The 15775-nt window shown below is 55.8% G+C and overlaps 1 protein-coding gene across 2 annotated transcripts in view; it reads right to left on the bottom strand.

The window, feature by feature from the left end:
* The window catches only part of MGMT (O-6-methylguanine-DNA methyltransferase), a 188999-nt gene that overhangs the window by 28201 nt on the left and 145023 nt on the right, over nt 1–15775 (bottom strand). Inside the window, exons 4-5 of one of the 2 annotated variants that reach the window (XM_036335694.1) lie at nt 9125–9264; nt 3286–3603 (exon numbers count right to left, since the gene is read on the bottom strand). In XM_036335694.1, the coding sequence (XP_036191587.1) occupies nt 3391–3603; nt 9125–9264 (353 nt within the window). In that variant the 3' untranslated portion in view covers nt 3286–3390. Of the gene's footprint in view, nt 1–3285; nt 3604–9124; nt 9265–15775 lie in introns of those variants that run through there. The other variant, XM_036335695.1, reaches the window with a different exon arrangement.

The raw sequence follows: 15775 nt of genomic DNA, 5'->3' as shown, positions 1-15775 counted from the left end.
CACCGTGAGCTTCTCAGAGGAAGGATGGAACCCGCCGGGCTCCGGCACAACGCGTCCCCACTACGTGTGGAGCATCACCTCGGACAGGTCTGCCTCCGGACACCGCCGTTTTGAAGGATGAATCTCTGCAATAACACCCTCGTTCACAAATGGGTTAAGAAGCAGCCCTTGCTGGTTTGCTCAGTGGTTAGAGCGTTGTCCCGCAGGCCCAAGGGTCTGGGTTCAATTCCCAGTCAAGGGCATGTACCTGGGTAGCAGGCCCCATCCCAGCCCGGGTCAGGGTGTGTGCAGAAGGCAATCAATCGATTTGACTCACTCATATCAGTTTCTCTCTTCCTCTCACTCTCTCTCTCTCTCTCCCCACATCCCTTCCACTCTCTCTAAAAATCAATGGGGGAAAAAATCCTTGGATGAGGGTTAACCAAAAAGAGAAAAGGAGTGATGGTTTCACTATAGACACACCGACCCTGGAGACGCCTGGCCACTCAACACAGGAGATTCTGGGGAACAAACCGTGCAGAGCGGAGCCCCGGGAGGAAAACGTGCAGGAGCCGCTGGCGTTAGGAAGGATCGCCGTCTCCAGCCGGCGATCGAGCCGCACGGGGCTGCTCACAACTACTCCTGCCGGGGCGGCCCCGAGTCAAACCTCCCAATGCAGTGATCCACTGCCAGGCTGCCCACCTCATCCAAACCCTCCCACCGCCACCTGTGCCCGTGCCCTGCTGCGCACGACCCCCCTGCAACCCCTCCTCCAGGTTCCTGGTCTGGCCCCGGCACAGCGAGGGCGCCGACTTCATTACGTGTGGTTCTGCAAAAACAAATATTATTTCTGAATCTTTCATTATCGGGGCTTTGGAAACGGGCGAGAACAGCCCGCGCTGGCCGAGCTGCTGTGCGCAGCCAGCTGTTGTGCCGCCCGTGGGCCCCCGTGTCAGCATTCAAAGTGCTCAGCACGGGAAGGACTGGCAACCGGACTGGCGAGGGGACCCGGGGCCAAGGCCAAAGAACACAGCGTTCTTGTGTCGACATTCTTTTTATTTGGAAAATATTCTACATTTCTTTGTGCCTTTCCTTTTCCTCTTTATGTTTATAAGCTGCGCTGCGATGCTGAGCGACAGCGGCTCTAGGCGACCACACCGGCTTTCATGTCGCCTCTGCAGAGCCTGTCCTGGGAGCGGTACATGGCCCTGCCGTGTGCGCCCGCTGCTGCCTTTGTCAGCGGCAACCTCGGGGCACATATCAAGCCATCAGACAGGGCCGAGCAGGCCCTGGGAGACAGAAAACAGAGAGCGGGCTTGTGCTGCACCAAGGCCATGGCCCAGGCAGGCGGTGCCAGGCCCTACAGAGTGGCCAGGCCACCTCGGGTATGCGTGGCTGTTCAGTGGCTGCAGGTGTGCCTGGCTGTTTGGCCCGGAGCTGCCCAGGGCCCTTCCTCGGAGCCCCCTGGAGGCCGGAGATGAGAGTGGGAGGCTTCCCCGTGTCAGGGAGCCATGCTGCCCTGCTCGGGGGTGGCCTCCGCAGAGCACAAGGTCAGTGTGGGAAATCTAGCGAAACCTCGGGGTCTGATGGTGTCACAGGGCGGCCTGCTCCCCGCCAGCAGCTCCGATGGCCGCCGTGCACATGGGACTGTCACAGCCCCTCTGAGAGTCCCACCTGCTGACCGTCCTCCAGCCATTCTCAGGCAGCGGGGACGGGCCTCCTGACCACAGCCTAGCGCACTGCTATGGTGCCCTCTATTGGAAAGCACTAGTGAGAACCCACACCGGCCGGCAAGGCCAGCTGCTGCCTGAGAGCCAGGGTTCCCTGCTGTCGGGGCGGAGGGGACAGGCCGAGGTGATGGCTGCGGTGGCCGAGGTGATGGAGGGAAGCCTTTTCCTGGGAAAACTTGGATCCCAACCACCTTCACGACCCCCCGATGCCAAGTGCACCCAGACTCCCGACTGTCTTCCCAACCCGCTGGAAACAGGACCGGGCTCTGCTCCCACAGCCACACGCCTCCGGCTCCGGAAGCTTGAGGGGGGCATGAAACGAGCACAGTGCCCACGGCTGACGGAGCCGGCTCAGGGGTGGCCCCACGCCAGGGGTCTACCCGCCCCTGTGGGAAAAGGACTTTGCTCGCTCCAAAACTACAGTCCTGAGAAGGGCCGGCATCGGAAGGGCACACGGACTGTGCTCGCCACTTCATCTCCGAAGGGGAAAATCCAGAACCGACCTGGCTGACGGAGGAGAAGGAAACCAATGGCCAAGGGAGAGGAAGCCCTAAGGCTGGTTTCCGCTCGGTCCCCGTTCTGTCGCGGGGAACGTGATATGAAACATAAACTACGTCCCAACCGGCACGTCACGAGGCTGTATTTTCACCCGGGTTTCTGGTGACAGATACAAACCACTCGCGCTCCTCCGCGGCGCCTCACACTGTCACAGGAAGCCCTGACGGAAATACAGCTTCCGGCACACAGCGGGCGCAGGTATTTCCCGCACATCACATCCCACGTTATTTACACGCACAGCGCCGGGTCCCTGCTTTCAGACACCGACAGCGACGAGCAAGATGACAACAGGTAACAAAGGCCCAGATGCCGCACACAGATGCTGGGAGGTGCTCCCTGATGCCTGGCCACAGGAGCTGACCCACCTTCCGGGGTGACCTCTGACTCTAGGCACGACCTGGGGGTGCTGGCTGGAGTGCGCCAAGGCCAGGAGCGGGGCGGGGGTCAGGGGTCGGCATGTGAAACCACATCCCTCTGTCAGGCGCCCTCCAGCCACAGCCACAGCCACAGCCACAGCCACAGCCACAGCCACAGCCCAGAGAGCGGCTGATCTTCCAATGGTTCCGATAAGCGGATACTCTCCACTCGATCCACACGGATCAGAAGTGGCCGCATCTTGCATGAGCTTTCCTGGCAGCTGGGCCAACAAAGCTAGGAAACCTCCCCGGGCACCGTTCCCGCCGCCGTCTCTCTTCACCGAGGCGCAGCTCCCGCACCAGGAAGGAAGGTGGGTCCACGCGGGTGGTCAGTCTCTTGGGGGGGACGGGAAGGCTGCAGCCTGGGCAGGCTGCACGGGCCATGGCCTGGTGGCTGTGGTCCCAGGGGCTGTAGCTGGCTCTGGGCGGCGCCCAGTTGTTCTCATGGACGCCGACGCTTCCCTCCCTGGGCCGTGGCCCTCCTGTTCCCAGTCCCCCCTCCCATCCCTGCCTGACACACTAGGACTGGACAACACAGCGAGAGAAGGGGACTCACTCTGCGGTAAAAGGTAAAAAATGACAAAGAGAGGTGGACACACGTCCCCAGGACACGGCAGTTTTTTAATGTGGCGGGGCGTCCGCACAGACCCCTCTGACAGGCTGTTACATCGACGTGTCCCTCACACACTCACTCCTGCCACAGATGCTCAGTCTCGGCCGGTGGGATCGGAGCTGCTACTGCCCCTCAGGGCGCCACACCAGGTTCGGGCCAGACGGGAGCCCCCTGCATGGGCCGGGGTCCCCGCCAGGCTGCCTTCATGGTCCAGAAGCCACTCCTTCACGGCCCGCCCGCCCCCGGAGTAGTTGCCCAGGGCGCCGCTGCTGCAGATCACTCGGTGGCACGGGACGAGGATGGGGACCTGGAAGACAGAGGTGGCCCCGTCAGTCTGGGCTGCAGGCCAGGGAGGTCCTGGGCTCCTGAGCAGTGACCTGGGGCTGCCAGTGGGGCCCATCCATGTGCGACCTCGGCCTCAGCACCATTCCCCGGTCTCTGGGGTCTCCACGGGGGCGGGGGAGGGGGTGGGATGCAATCCCCGAGGTGAACGTGCGGCATCCTCCAGCCAATCCCTGTGCACCGGGACTTGGGAGGGACTTAATTTCATTTGGGGAGAGATTCCTAAAGTGCATTTACAAGATTTAAAATTACATCCCAAGTCATGGGGTGGTGCATGAAGTTCCCAAACCTTTCTGAGAAGTAACACGGAGCTCACATCCGGGAGGTGCCTTCAAGCCCTGGGCCCCTCCCGCCCACCCTCAGCTCCTCGCTGCCCTTCAGCCTCGCCCGGCCCCTCTCTTGCATTCACTGTGGCGGCCATCGGGGCTGCTGGCGGGGAGCAGGCCGCCCTGTGACACAGTCAGACCCGATGCTCCGGATGCCCCACCCTGCCCTGTGCCCTGTGCCCTGTGCGGAGGCCACCCCCGAGCAGGACAGCATGGCTCCCTGGCACGGGGGAGCCTCGCACTCTGATCGCCACGTGCTCCTCCGTGAGCACACAGGGTGGGCCCTGCCAGACCCTGAAGGTGAGGGTTCTCGGGCTGACCACCCCCTTCACTGCCGCTCAGCAGGGAGAAGGTCTGCACCCCGACCTCCACACTCCACCTCTGAAGTTGGCGACACGACGGCCAGCCGCTGGCAGCTGAGTGTCTAGAGGAAGCGGCTGAGCCCCCACTGGATCTCCTCTCATGGAATCGGGCACCTCTGCTCCCTGGGGAGGCCCCTCCTGCCTCGGCATCTTTGGAGACCCTTCACGGAGCACGGAGCCCGGGGCACCGCTGGGCACCGGTCCGCCTCAGCTCGCCGCACAAGCCCACCTGCCCGAGTGTGGGCTCTGTGGGCCCGAGCTGGCCCTGGCCCTGGGCCGGCCGCATGGGCCTGGTCCCCATCCTGGACGCGGTCTCATAGGCCACGGGAGAGTGTGCGCTGTGCCCACAGCGGCTCACGTGACATCCTGAGCTCCAACACGCCAGGCCGCCTGTCACTCTCCGGTCAAATTCAGTCCCTCGCCCGAGCTCATTCACATGGCTGTTTAGGGGCAAAGAAGGATCCTGTCCCGCAGGGTGGAGTCCGACCCTCACCCCCTCACCGGGCCTGGGGGACCGGCCATTCCCGGCACGGGGTAGGAGTCCCATTCCCACGAGAAGTTCGGGTTGCCATGGTAACGCGCGCAGCCTCGGCCTGGGATTCCCCGTTCGGCGCCCACATTCCCGCCTCCTGGAGGGAGCAGACGGCGAAGCCCGGAGCAGCCGCTCGCACTGCGGGTTCTCATCCAGGGCCCCGCCACCTGGACAACTGCCGGGAGGGCGTGGGCCGATCACTTGCAACTCAAGTTTCTGACTGGGAAAGAGGGGGCGTCTCATTCAGTTTGGCTTTGCCAACTTTCAGGCTCCGGTTCAAGTCTCTCACCGGAGGGATCTCCCATGTGGCCCTTGCTCGCCTCCCCCGCCCCAGCAAGCTATGCGGTTATCAGAGTGAGTAACAGGAGCCCGGCTAACAGGACGGCCGATGGGAGGACAGTCGGTCACAATGAAGCGATGGCCAGGCTGTGTCGTGCCTGCAGTGACAGGAACAGGTGAGCGGCCCTGGCGATGGGGACGCTGCTCCCGCTCCCGTTAATGCTGGTGGCAGGTTTCACGCCGTTAGAATAACGAAACCTGCTAAGACGTACTGGGGCCCTAAGGACACTGCAAAGGAGCCGGACCCTCCATGCCTCCTCCTTCGACGACTGTGCTGCGTAAGACGTAATTTTTATCAATAACCAAGCAGCTCCTAACATGGCAGCTGCCCTGGAACCTTCACGCTGTGAAATCTAATTCATCCAACGCGCGAATCCATCACTTACACGGGCGCTTTCTCAAATGCTATAAAACTTCCAAACCCAGAGATTTGTCTCCAACAAAAACAACACGAAGGGGCCTTTCAGTCAATAGGGAATCCCTCTGATTCGGGCCGCTGATATTCTCTCCAGCTTCGCCTTTGTTCTGCGGGCAGCAGCCCACAGGGGAAGGGCTTGTTTTCACTCGCGGCCTCATCAATACCTAAATCCTGGTGAACAAGTGACACCGAGAAGCTGTAATCAATAGCTCCCTGTGCGTTTTTTTCTTCTGGTCAAATGGTTCAGCCCCACTGACAGCCCTGACACTTAGAACATGATGCTAAATCTTTATCAGCAGCGTCTGGGTGACTGGCAGAGCACGGCTCGGGGTCATTAACGCTCGTGGCAATCTGTGAATAAACTAACTCCTTGGAAGGCGTTTTGTTTAGAAGAAGGTGGGAGACTCTCCGTGCGCCGTATCGATTGCCTTTGAACTGCATTAAGCAAATTCCGTTTGTGGGTGAGCGGTGGTGCTTCGCGGGGGAGGGGGGCAGGCCTCTTCAGTCCAATCTACCAGGAAACGGGCCGGCCTCCGCGCTGGGGCGGGGAGAGCCTTCCGGAGGCTGCCACACCGGCTTCCCCAGGCTAGCGAGTGCCTCCAGGAAGACTCTGGAAAAACCCAAGTGTCTAGGATAGGATGAAACTCCCACCCAGCAAAAAGCAGACCTTCCCCTGGCAAGGAGGGGCAGTGACGCCAAATGTGTCCGCGCTCCCGCAAGCCTCCCACACTCCCGGCCCATGGCCACCTCCCCCTGGAGCGCTCAGCTGTTCCTTCAGCCTGAACGCAGGCGTGTCCAGGGAGCCAGTCTCCAGGACACGCTGTCTGTGCGGGCGCGGCAGAGCCCGCCGTCAGCACCATGGGAGGGACACAGTCCCGTGGGATGTCCACACCAGGCATGTCCAGCCCCGGCCAGCACCTCTTTCTCCCGTGGATCTCAGTCACCTCTTGGATCCCCCGGCCCGTTCTAAGGAGGTCTTCATCACTTTACAGAAACCCTGTGAGGGCTGTCCAGCTCCTGTCACGCTGAAGGGCCACCAGCCACGTACACGGACACGCCTGCGCCCCAGCTGGCGGCCCCGCTCAGGTCCTGTAGCTGCTGGCGCCCAGGCAGCCTTGTCGGCAGGTGGGTGAGTTGCCCAATGGGAGGCTTGTGGCCTGCCAGGTCCGGAGTCTCCATCAGCTCGACTTGGGCACGCAGTGGGAGGTCAACACGAGGACTTGGTGGACATCGGAGTCTTAGGCCCCGTGGATCCTACTTTATAAATTTCAGTGGCTGAGGCCATACTTGCAGAGAGACAGTCATGGAGATTAATAGCAGGAGGCAGGCGTCGCGCTGGTTGCACGACAATAAATGTTCCTGGATATTGCCGTGAGCGCGATCGCTGAAGCGCCACGGTGTCCCCGCCGCAGAGGCAGGTGAGGGCCCCTCATTTGTATCCGTCGGTTAGAGAGCCGTTTCCACAGCCGGGTGTGGGCGCCGTGTGCCTGTGCGCACCTGGGGCACCCACCCGGCATCAGGGAGGGTGTCGGAGAGAGCAGCTCACCATGGGGCCCGGGCAGCAGGAACCTGGCCGGAACATGGTGGGGATGGGGAAGGGAGCATCCCGCAGAGGGCCCTGTCTGCAGGGACGCAGGAAGCGGCGCAGAAACCCCGTTAGCTTCCGATGTTCCTCTTGCCGCGACACCACAGGGGCCGGGGGCCTTTTTATCTAGAGCAGCGGTTCTCAACCTGTGGGTCGTGACCCCTTTGGTGGTTGAACGACCCTTTCACAGGGGTCGCCTAAGACCATCCTGCGTATCAGATATTTACATCACGATTCATAATGGTAGCAACATGACAGCTATGAAGGAGCAACGAAAGTAATTTTATGGTTGGGTCACAACATGAGGAACTGTATTTAAAGGGCCAGAAGGTTGAGAACCACTGATCTAGAGCAACATCGAACCAGTCACAACCCAGCAGAGGATGGGGACCTCCCAAAGGGAAGATGCACTGAAGCTTTACTGGCAAACGCAACAACCATATTCCCAAACTTAACTCGGAATCATGCCATAGGCTCCACAGACATGGGGCCCTCTGCGTGGCGGGACGCACCCTACGATAGGCCGCACCAGCAATGACAGACAGCGGTGCACACAGCGCCCTTGTCACCGAGAGCTCCGGACACGGAGACACGGGACACACGGGAGGGGATGCGGTGCGTCACCCGCGTCACGCTGCTCCGGAAGACTTGGCACTTTCGTGTGGCGAGACCTCGTGCAGAGTGGATGCACGTTAAGACAGTGCCACCCCCTGCGAACCGCCAGGCGATGCTTCCCAAAGATCAACAAGGCCGTTTTGTGCGAGAGGCTATGTAATTGCCACCTCCCAGGCGCCGGCTCTGCCCCGGGGCGGCCACGAGCCAGCGGAGGGTGCAGCCGGCTGTGGCGTGCGGACGCCGGCCTGTCCCCTGTGAGCAGGGAGGAAAATCGTTTTGAAAATAGACAGCAAAGCCACACAGTGTTTCAGAAAGTGGGTCTGATTCAGTAATTTCCCATCCCGCGACTCAGGGATGCTATTCGCTCTGCCTGATCGGATGGCATTCTTCTGTCGTATCAGGGACGTCCCCGTGGCGGCAGGGAGAAGCCGCTGCCGTTGGGACAGCGTGTCATGCGGTCCTGCAGAGGCGAGGAGGGAGGGCACCTTCCAGGGCCTCACACGGTCGAGCGGGGTCTCCGAAGGCCTGAGCCATCAGGCAGGCGGCGAGCCCATCCTGCCCACACCCACGTCACGGCCTCTCCCCTTCCTGTGACCGGACAGCCTCTGGCCCGCGTGTGACCTGATGGGAACCAGAGGTGCCCTCTGTCCTTCTGGGCATGGCAGGCACAGCCACCGGCACCGCGGCCCCATCCTCTGGAGAAGACGGCTTCACCACGTGTCTGTGAGCCTTGCCCTCGGCCAAACCCGCCGTCAGACACAGCGGAGGGACAGGCCATGAAGGAATTCGGGGCAGCCACGCCCAGATCCAGCCAGGAGCCCAGGTCAGAGCTTAGCCAGCCCTGGTGGTCAGGCCCAGGAGGGCTGCACCTCGTAACAGAGATGCCCTGGGGAGCTGGACCTGGCACATGAACCTTCTAGAATGTGAGAAACTGGAGGGGCCTTTCACTCTGCTTTGCCTCCTGCTGGAACCGGCTCCCGGGAGAGGTGGCTACACTGGCACCCAGGACGCCCCACTGTTGAATGAAGGGATGTCTGCTCGCCCCTTCGCCAGGCCCCGTCCCCGTGTGCTCCTGTGGCAGGGCTCCCGTGGGTCTAACACACCAAGGAAGGGGCTTTCAGAGGCGAGCGGGATGCTCCTTCACCACCTTCCCCCCAAACATGAGTCCCAACCCACATCTCTTCCAAGGCCCCCATCATAAAAGCTTCCTGTCCCCCCGCTGCAGCACAGGCTCACATCAAATGCCACGGCCCCAGAGTGGTGCCCAGGCCCACCCGCCAGCCCCGTCTCCGAGGTCACCCCGACTTACAGGATTGCTTCGCATCGCTCCGCCCACCGCCCGCGCGGCCTTGGGGTTGCCGGCCAGCGCCGCTAATTGCTGGTAAGAAACCACTTCTCCGAACTTCACGGCCTTCAGCAGCTTCCATAACACCCGTCCGGTGAATGAGTCTAGAAGGGGATGCAGAGTGACGTTATCTGGACAATCGGCTCCCACAGCTCTGATACACACAGCTGCCAGTCCCAAGCAGAAAGGCATCGACACACACAGGCGCTGCTCCACTAAAACACGGCCTCCACGGGCTCCTGCACAGGGGACCTGCGTGCGGCGGGCACAGAGCGGCGGCTCCTTCCAGGGGCCCCGGGCCACGCACCCCAGACAGGCGGCCTCTTCCGTCTTCCCCGTTCCTGCCTGATGCTCTCTCGGTCCACGGGCCTCTATAAATCAGCACGCGGTCCAGCCCCTACGCACAGAGGGCCCCGCCTGCCCAGCCACCTCGAGAAATCCTTCGCGCTGCTGGTTCACTTCCCACTCCAGCCAAGAGCCAGGAGGAAAGAGGAGCCCGGCCCGGCTGGGCGGTCATGCTGGCGCCCGGATTCGGCAGCGAGCCGACTCAATGCCAAACCGCAGACCCCGGTCGGCAGCGACCTTGCTACAGGCATGCGCAGTGAGCAGGGCTGCAGATGAAAGAACGGCATTCTGGCTTTAACGCAGCGCTCCCCAGGTGCTGAGGACGAACAGGTGAACACGAGCGCGCTCTCCCTCGACCCCTGGTGTTAGAGCAGTTGTTTTCAACCTTGGCTGCACATTAGAATCACCTGGGAATCCTTTTAAAATCCTGATTTCTGGGCCTCATTCCTCCGGAAAATCAGGAGTTTAAAAAGATTCCCAGGTGATTCTAATGTGCAGCCAAGGTTGAGAACCACTGTGTTAGAGTGTCTCTGGTGCAGGGTTTGCAGGAGGGAGCCCGGGGCTGAGAAGAAGGCCAGTCTGGATGATGCCTATTGTCTTTCTGCAGGGGACGCCGGCTCAGAGGGCCGGGCACAGCTGGGAGGGCTGGACACGGCTCAGGGGGCTGGGCATGGCTGAGAGGGCTGGGCATGGCTGAGAGGGCTGGACACGGCTGGGAGGGCTGGACACGGCTCAGGGGGCTGGGCATGGCTGAGAGGGCTGGACACGGCTGGGAGGGCAGGACACAGCTGGGAGGGCTGGACACGGCTCAGGGGGCTGGGCATGGCTGAGAGGGCTGGGCATGGCTGAGAGGGCTGGACACGGCTGGGAGGGCTGGACACAGGGGGAGCTGCATCCCTGCGGTGGGGCACTGAGCCCTGTGTGGCAGGAGGTCCCCATGGCACCAACCAAGGGGAGGATTCGCTGGGAGGAGTGGTGTCCCAACCGTGCCAGTGACGGCACTAATTACACTCCGTGCCAAGCTGGCAAAGTGCAATTTGGTTCTAAAAGAAAACACACCTGTACATGTACGTTAAATAATAAAAATCACTTCTTAAATGAAGGGAAGGGTAATCACGTCACCGGGAAAAAAAAATCTGTTTGGTCTTTATTATAACATTAAGCAAATTAAACATCAGCATAATCCAGGTGATACGAGAAAAGGGTCATCAAAGAAATTAACTTTGTTGTTCATTAATTTACACGGATTAGGCGAGGGCAAAAGATAGCAAGTGTGCTCCAGTTTCTTATGATATAATTTCAAACTGTACACCATTTGTGGCAGGAGGGTGACTTTGGGGTTAATCAGACTGATTTGTCCTTTTAATTGCTTTCTATTCAAAGAAAATTCATTAGATAATGTTCTCTTCAAAATTCATGAATCAATTTAACTGAAGAAACCACATTAACAGCTTGGGGTTCATTAGCACAGGCCGTGTGGAGGGCCGGCGGCTGGGCGCGTTTCCTTAGGCAACGGCCCTGTTTACTGGGACTTCTTCAGAAGGGGGTTTGAAACCAACTGCTCATCCCTGTGACCGTGGCTGCTGTTGTCGCCCTGACTTGACAAACATGGAGGACGAGGCGGAGGCAGCCCGGCCATGGTAACCTGCGGAGGAGAGATTCTGGGGCAGCTGCGTGGGAGCAGCGGGGCAGCCCCGGGCAGGGCGGAGGGCGTGGCCCCTGCCTCTGAGCACAGGGCGGCCGGCTTCTGTTTGTGCATCTGACTCAGGGAGAGGGTGCACCCGGGTTTCCCAGAACAGCCCGGAACTTCCAGAACCTGCTGAAATGGGAGGAGAGGTGTGTGTGCCAGGTCCGCTGCAGCCCGGCCCCGGCCGGGTGGGTCGGTGCTGGAGCATCATCCTGGCACCAAAAGGCTGCGGGTCCGGTTCACAGTCAGGGCGCGTACCTCGGTTGTGGGTTCGATCCCTGGTCAAGGTAACCAATCAATGTTGGGTTTTTTCTCCCTCTCTCTTTCTCCCTTCCTCGCTCTAAACATAACCTCCTTGGGTGAGGATTAAAAAGAAATAAGAAGCCCAGGGCAGCACCGAGCAGTCCGGGAGCCGGGCTCCTCTCCAGCGTCCTCAGGGCGCCAGCCCCGCCGCCTCCCCGCCGCGTCACAGAGCGCCTTCCTTCCCAGGGTAAAAGCGTCGCATCATAAAACAACGACGCAGCCACATCAGAGCAGAGAGTTTCCCCAACATTTCTGGCTTGGTTGTCAATGGCAGACCATTTCTCACGCTGTCCATCCCGGGCAATGTTTTAGGAAAAAAAGCTCAAAGAAGGCACCGCTCAGCAATCGAGCACATCTTTTTAGAAATGTATCTGGAAACTCAATGCCCCCTGCAGGGAGCAAATGCACTGATTAGTGTAGGCGGCTCTCCGCGTCGGTGCCGTGAACGCCAACCTGTGCCGAAGCAGATGCTGCAGCTGAGCCCGCTCTGGAGGACGGGCCAACACTTTCGGCTGTTAAATATCCTTCCATAATGGATAAAAGCTGCTCACAAACACTCACACACAGGTATTTTCCTGAGCTCGAGGAGACCATATAAATCCTTCGGTGGCCAAAGGGACACCGTGAAATAGGATTCTTTTCTCTCCCACAGGGTCCCCCAGAGAGCAGGCCGGGAACTCCGGGCTGTGTGGAGTGAAGTTCCTTCCTTCATCCTCTCTTCCTCATCCTTCTGTGGCCTGTTCTGGGGTCCGGCTTCATGTTTGAGCTGTGGGGTCAAGAGCACCCTGACCCAGACGACGTGGCCATTTTCATATGGTTTGGGCGCCTACTTACAACATACCCTCTGTGACCACCCAGCCCTGCAAACATTGTTTCCTAAGTTCGCTCTCTGTCTGGATTGTGTACCATCAGCCAGGAGGTGGTGACGCAGTTTCCCAACGCTGGCCATGGAGAGACCTTGTCCTGTATCGTGGACACCACTGTTCCTGTGAGCTCTTTTCGTGCTACGTGCGGGAGTGGACGTCGGGCAGCCTGCACTCACACATTTGGGCTGACCCAGCCTAGCCCGGCTCTGATGAGAGAGGCCTGCGGACACCACACACGAGGGGCCGGGCAGGAGAGGCCAGAGTGCCAGCCAGGGGCCCAGGCAGACAGGAAACCTCTACTCACCTGGGAAAAGAGAACCAACCAATACCAAGACTGAGATGACACAGAAGCTGGAATCACCTGACAATGTCTGCCCCAGGTTTTTGAGGCACAACTGACAAATAAAACTGCAGGCTATTAAAGTGTACAGCATGATGACTTGATATACATCATCTGACCACTTTAAAGGATCTGGAAGAGAAATGCTGCGAGAAGGGAAGAGACCCCTAAAACAAACAAACAAAACAAACGAACAAAAGACACAGCATTTCAAAGAAACATAGTTATAAAGAAGGATCAAATGGAAATTTTAGCACTGAAAAATACAGCAACTACAATGTTAAAACTGCACTGCAGGGGCTTAATAGCAGAATGGAGACGCCAGAGGAGAGAGTCAATGAAACTGAAGACAAGTCAACAGGAATGATCCGATCTAAATACACAGAAGCAAATGTTAAAAACAAACAAAAGCCCTCCCAATGAGCCTGAGGACATGTGGGCCAAAGCCAAAAGGTCTAACATTTAAATTATTAGAGTTCCAAAGAAGAGGAAAATGAGTGTGATGTAGAAAAAAAAATAATAAAAAATTTCCAAAGTTGGCTAGAGGTATACAACTACAGATGTAAGATGCCTAGCAAACTGCAAACAGGGCTCACCCAAAGAAATCCTATCCTAGATATACCCAGATCAAGCTGCTGAAATCTAAACACAAAGAAAAATACCTGAAACAACCAGAGAAAAATGCTGCACTCTTTTTAGGGGAACAATGATTTGAACGACAGCAGAATTCTCGTTAGAAGCCATGGAAGCCAGAGGAAGTGAAAAAGAACTTCAAAGTGCTAGGAGGAAAATCTAGCAACTCAGAATTCTATGTCAAGTTGAAAAAATCCTTCAAGAATGAAGTTAGAATAATGACATTTTTAGATAAAAACAAAGATAATGCATTTCTAAGCAGATCTGAGCTAAAGGAATTGCTAAAGTGAGAAGGGAAATGATACTGGAGGGAAGCTTGGAACATCTATATATATAAAAGCCTAAGTGACCTTTATGACCAGTCGACTGGTCACTATGACATGCACTGACCACCAGAGGGCAGATGCTCAATGCAGGAGCTGCCCCCTGGTGGTCAGTGAGCTCCCACAGCCAACCTCCAGTGGCCGGCCAACCTCCCGTGGTTCCTCCCCCCCGGCCGGTAGGCCCCAATCAGGATTGGGTGAGATGGCCCCAGTCGCTTGCCAGGCCAAGGGACCCCACTCGTGCAGGAATTCGTGCACAGGCCTCTAGTTAGAAATAAAGGCAGAACAAATGAAATGGAATCTCCTGTTGCAATCTTTGAAATATGTATGATGACTGAAAGCAAAACCATGACATTATCAGATAAGATTTTTAGTTTTTCAGTGTTTATAGATGTAAAATATATGCCACTATAACAGCAAGGCGGGGGCGGGTTTCAAGGATCTTTATGGTGGAAAGGTTTCTACATTCTACTATAAGGTGGTAAAATATTGATTCCAATTAGACTGTAAAAATCAGTATGTAATACCTAGAGCAACCACTAGAAAAACCATAAAAAGAGCTAACTATAGTCAAAAACTAACAGGTAAATTAAAATAAAATAGGAAAAATGTGTTAAAATAGCCCACAGGAAGGATAGAAAGGGGGAACAGAAATGAAAACCAGGAAAAAGACAGAAAACAAATGAAATGTTACCTAATAATAAAAATAAAATATAATAAGATAAATAATAAAATGAAATAAATGTTATTATGTTTATACCTAAATTCAAGCATATAAATAATTACATTAAATGTAAATGGTCTAATTACACCAATGAAAACATAAATGAATTAAAAAAGAACCCAAGTATGTGCATTCTAAAAAAACTTTCAAATAATAGACATAGGTGGGTTAAAAGTAAAAGAATGGATAAAAATATACCATTTAAACAATAATCTTAAAAAGTTAATATCAGACAAAGTAGAGTTAAGAGCAAAGAAAATTTCCAGGGTAAAAAGGAATAATACATAGCCCTATCCAGTTTGGCTCAGTGGATAGAGCATTGGCCTGCAGACTGAAGGGTCCTGGGTTTGATTCTGATCAAGGGCACATGCCAGGATTGCAGGCTCAATCCCCACTAGGGGGCACACAGGAGGCAGCTGATCAATGATTCTCTCTCATCATTGATGTTGCTATCTCTCCCTCTCTGAAATCAATAAAAAAATATATTTATAAAAAGGAATAATCTATATTGATGAAAGAAACTGCCCACAAAGATGACATATCAACTGCAAATTTTTGTGTACCTAACAACAGAATTTCAAATACATAAAGTAAAAATGGACAAAAACTGGGAGGAGAATTAGACCAATCCATAATTATACTTGGAGACTTCAATACTTCTCTCTCGGTAACTGACAGAAGTAGTTGACAGGAAATCAAGGATGTAGAAGTAATAAGCACTACCAACCACCTGGTTCTACCTGGCATTTATCGGGCCCTCCTCCCAGGAACCACAGAATATATGTTCTTTTCAAATGCACACGGAACGCTGACCATGACATACCATATTCTGGGCTATAAAACAAACTTCAACAAATTTAAAGTAACTGAAACCATACAAGTTATATTCTCTCACGATAATGAAATTAGACGGGACATTAATAAAAAAGATAAAATCTCTCAACATTTGGACAGTAGATAAGCCAGTGCTAACTGATCCACGGGTCACAGAGGAAGCCTTAGGGCAATAAAACCATACACGGAGCTGGATGAAAACCGAGAACCAGCACTTCACAATGTAATGAGACAACCAGAGCCATCTTAGAGGGAAAGGCATAGCATTAAATGCATATTTGAGAAAAGACATAATTTGAGCTTTCAATTTAAGAACCAGAAAAAAAGAGCAAAATAAAACCAAATCGAGAAGAAGGGAGTAAATAAAGGTAATGGCAGAAATCAATGAAATTGAAACCAGAACAGTAAGAGTGAAATACGTGAAGCCAACATGGGGTTCTTTGAAAAGATCAATAACATTGATAAATCTCTAGCAAGACTGATAAAGATAAAGAACAAATACGTCACTACTGACCTCACAGACATTAAATGGATAATAAAGGATTCCTGCAAATAAGTAT

The sequence above is a fragment of the Myotis myotis genome, unplaced genomic scaffold, assembly GCF_014108235.1.
Source record: "Myotis myotis isolate mMyoMyo1 unplaced genomic scaffold, mMyoMyo1.p scaffold_m19_p_15, whole genome shotgun sequence".
Classification (NCBI taxonomy): Eukaryota; Metazoa; Chordata; class Mammalia; order Chiroptera; family Vespertilionidae; genus Myotis; species Myotis myotis.
Note: the sequence above shows the minus strand (reverse complement) of the source record. Positions and strands in the feature narration are given on the sequence as shown.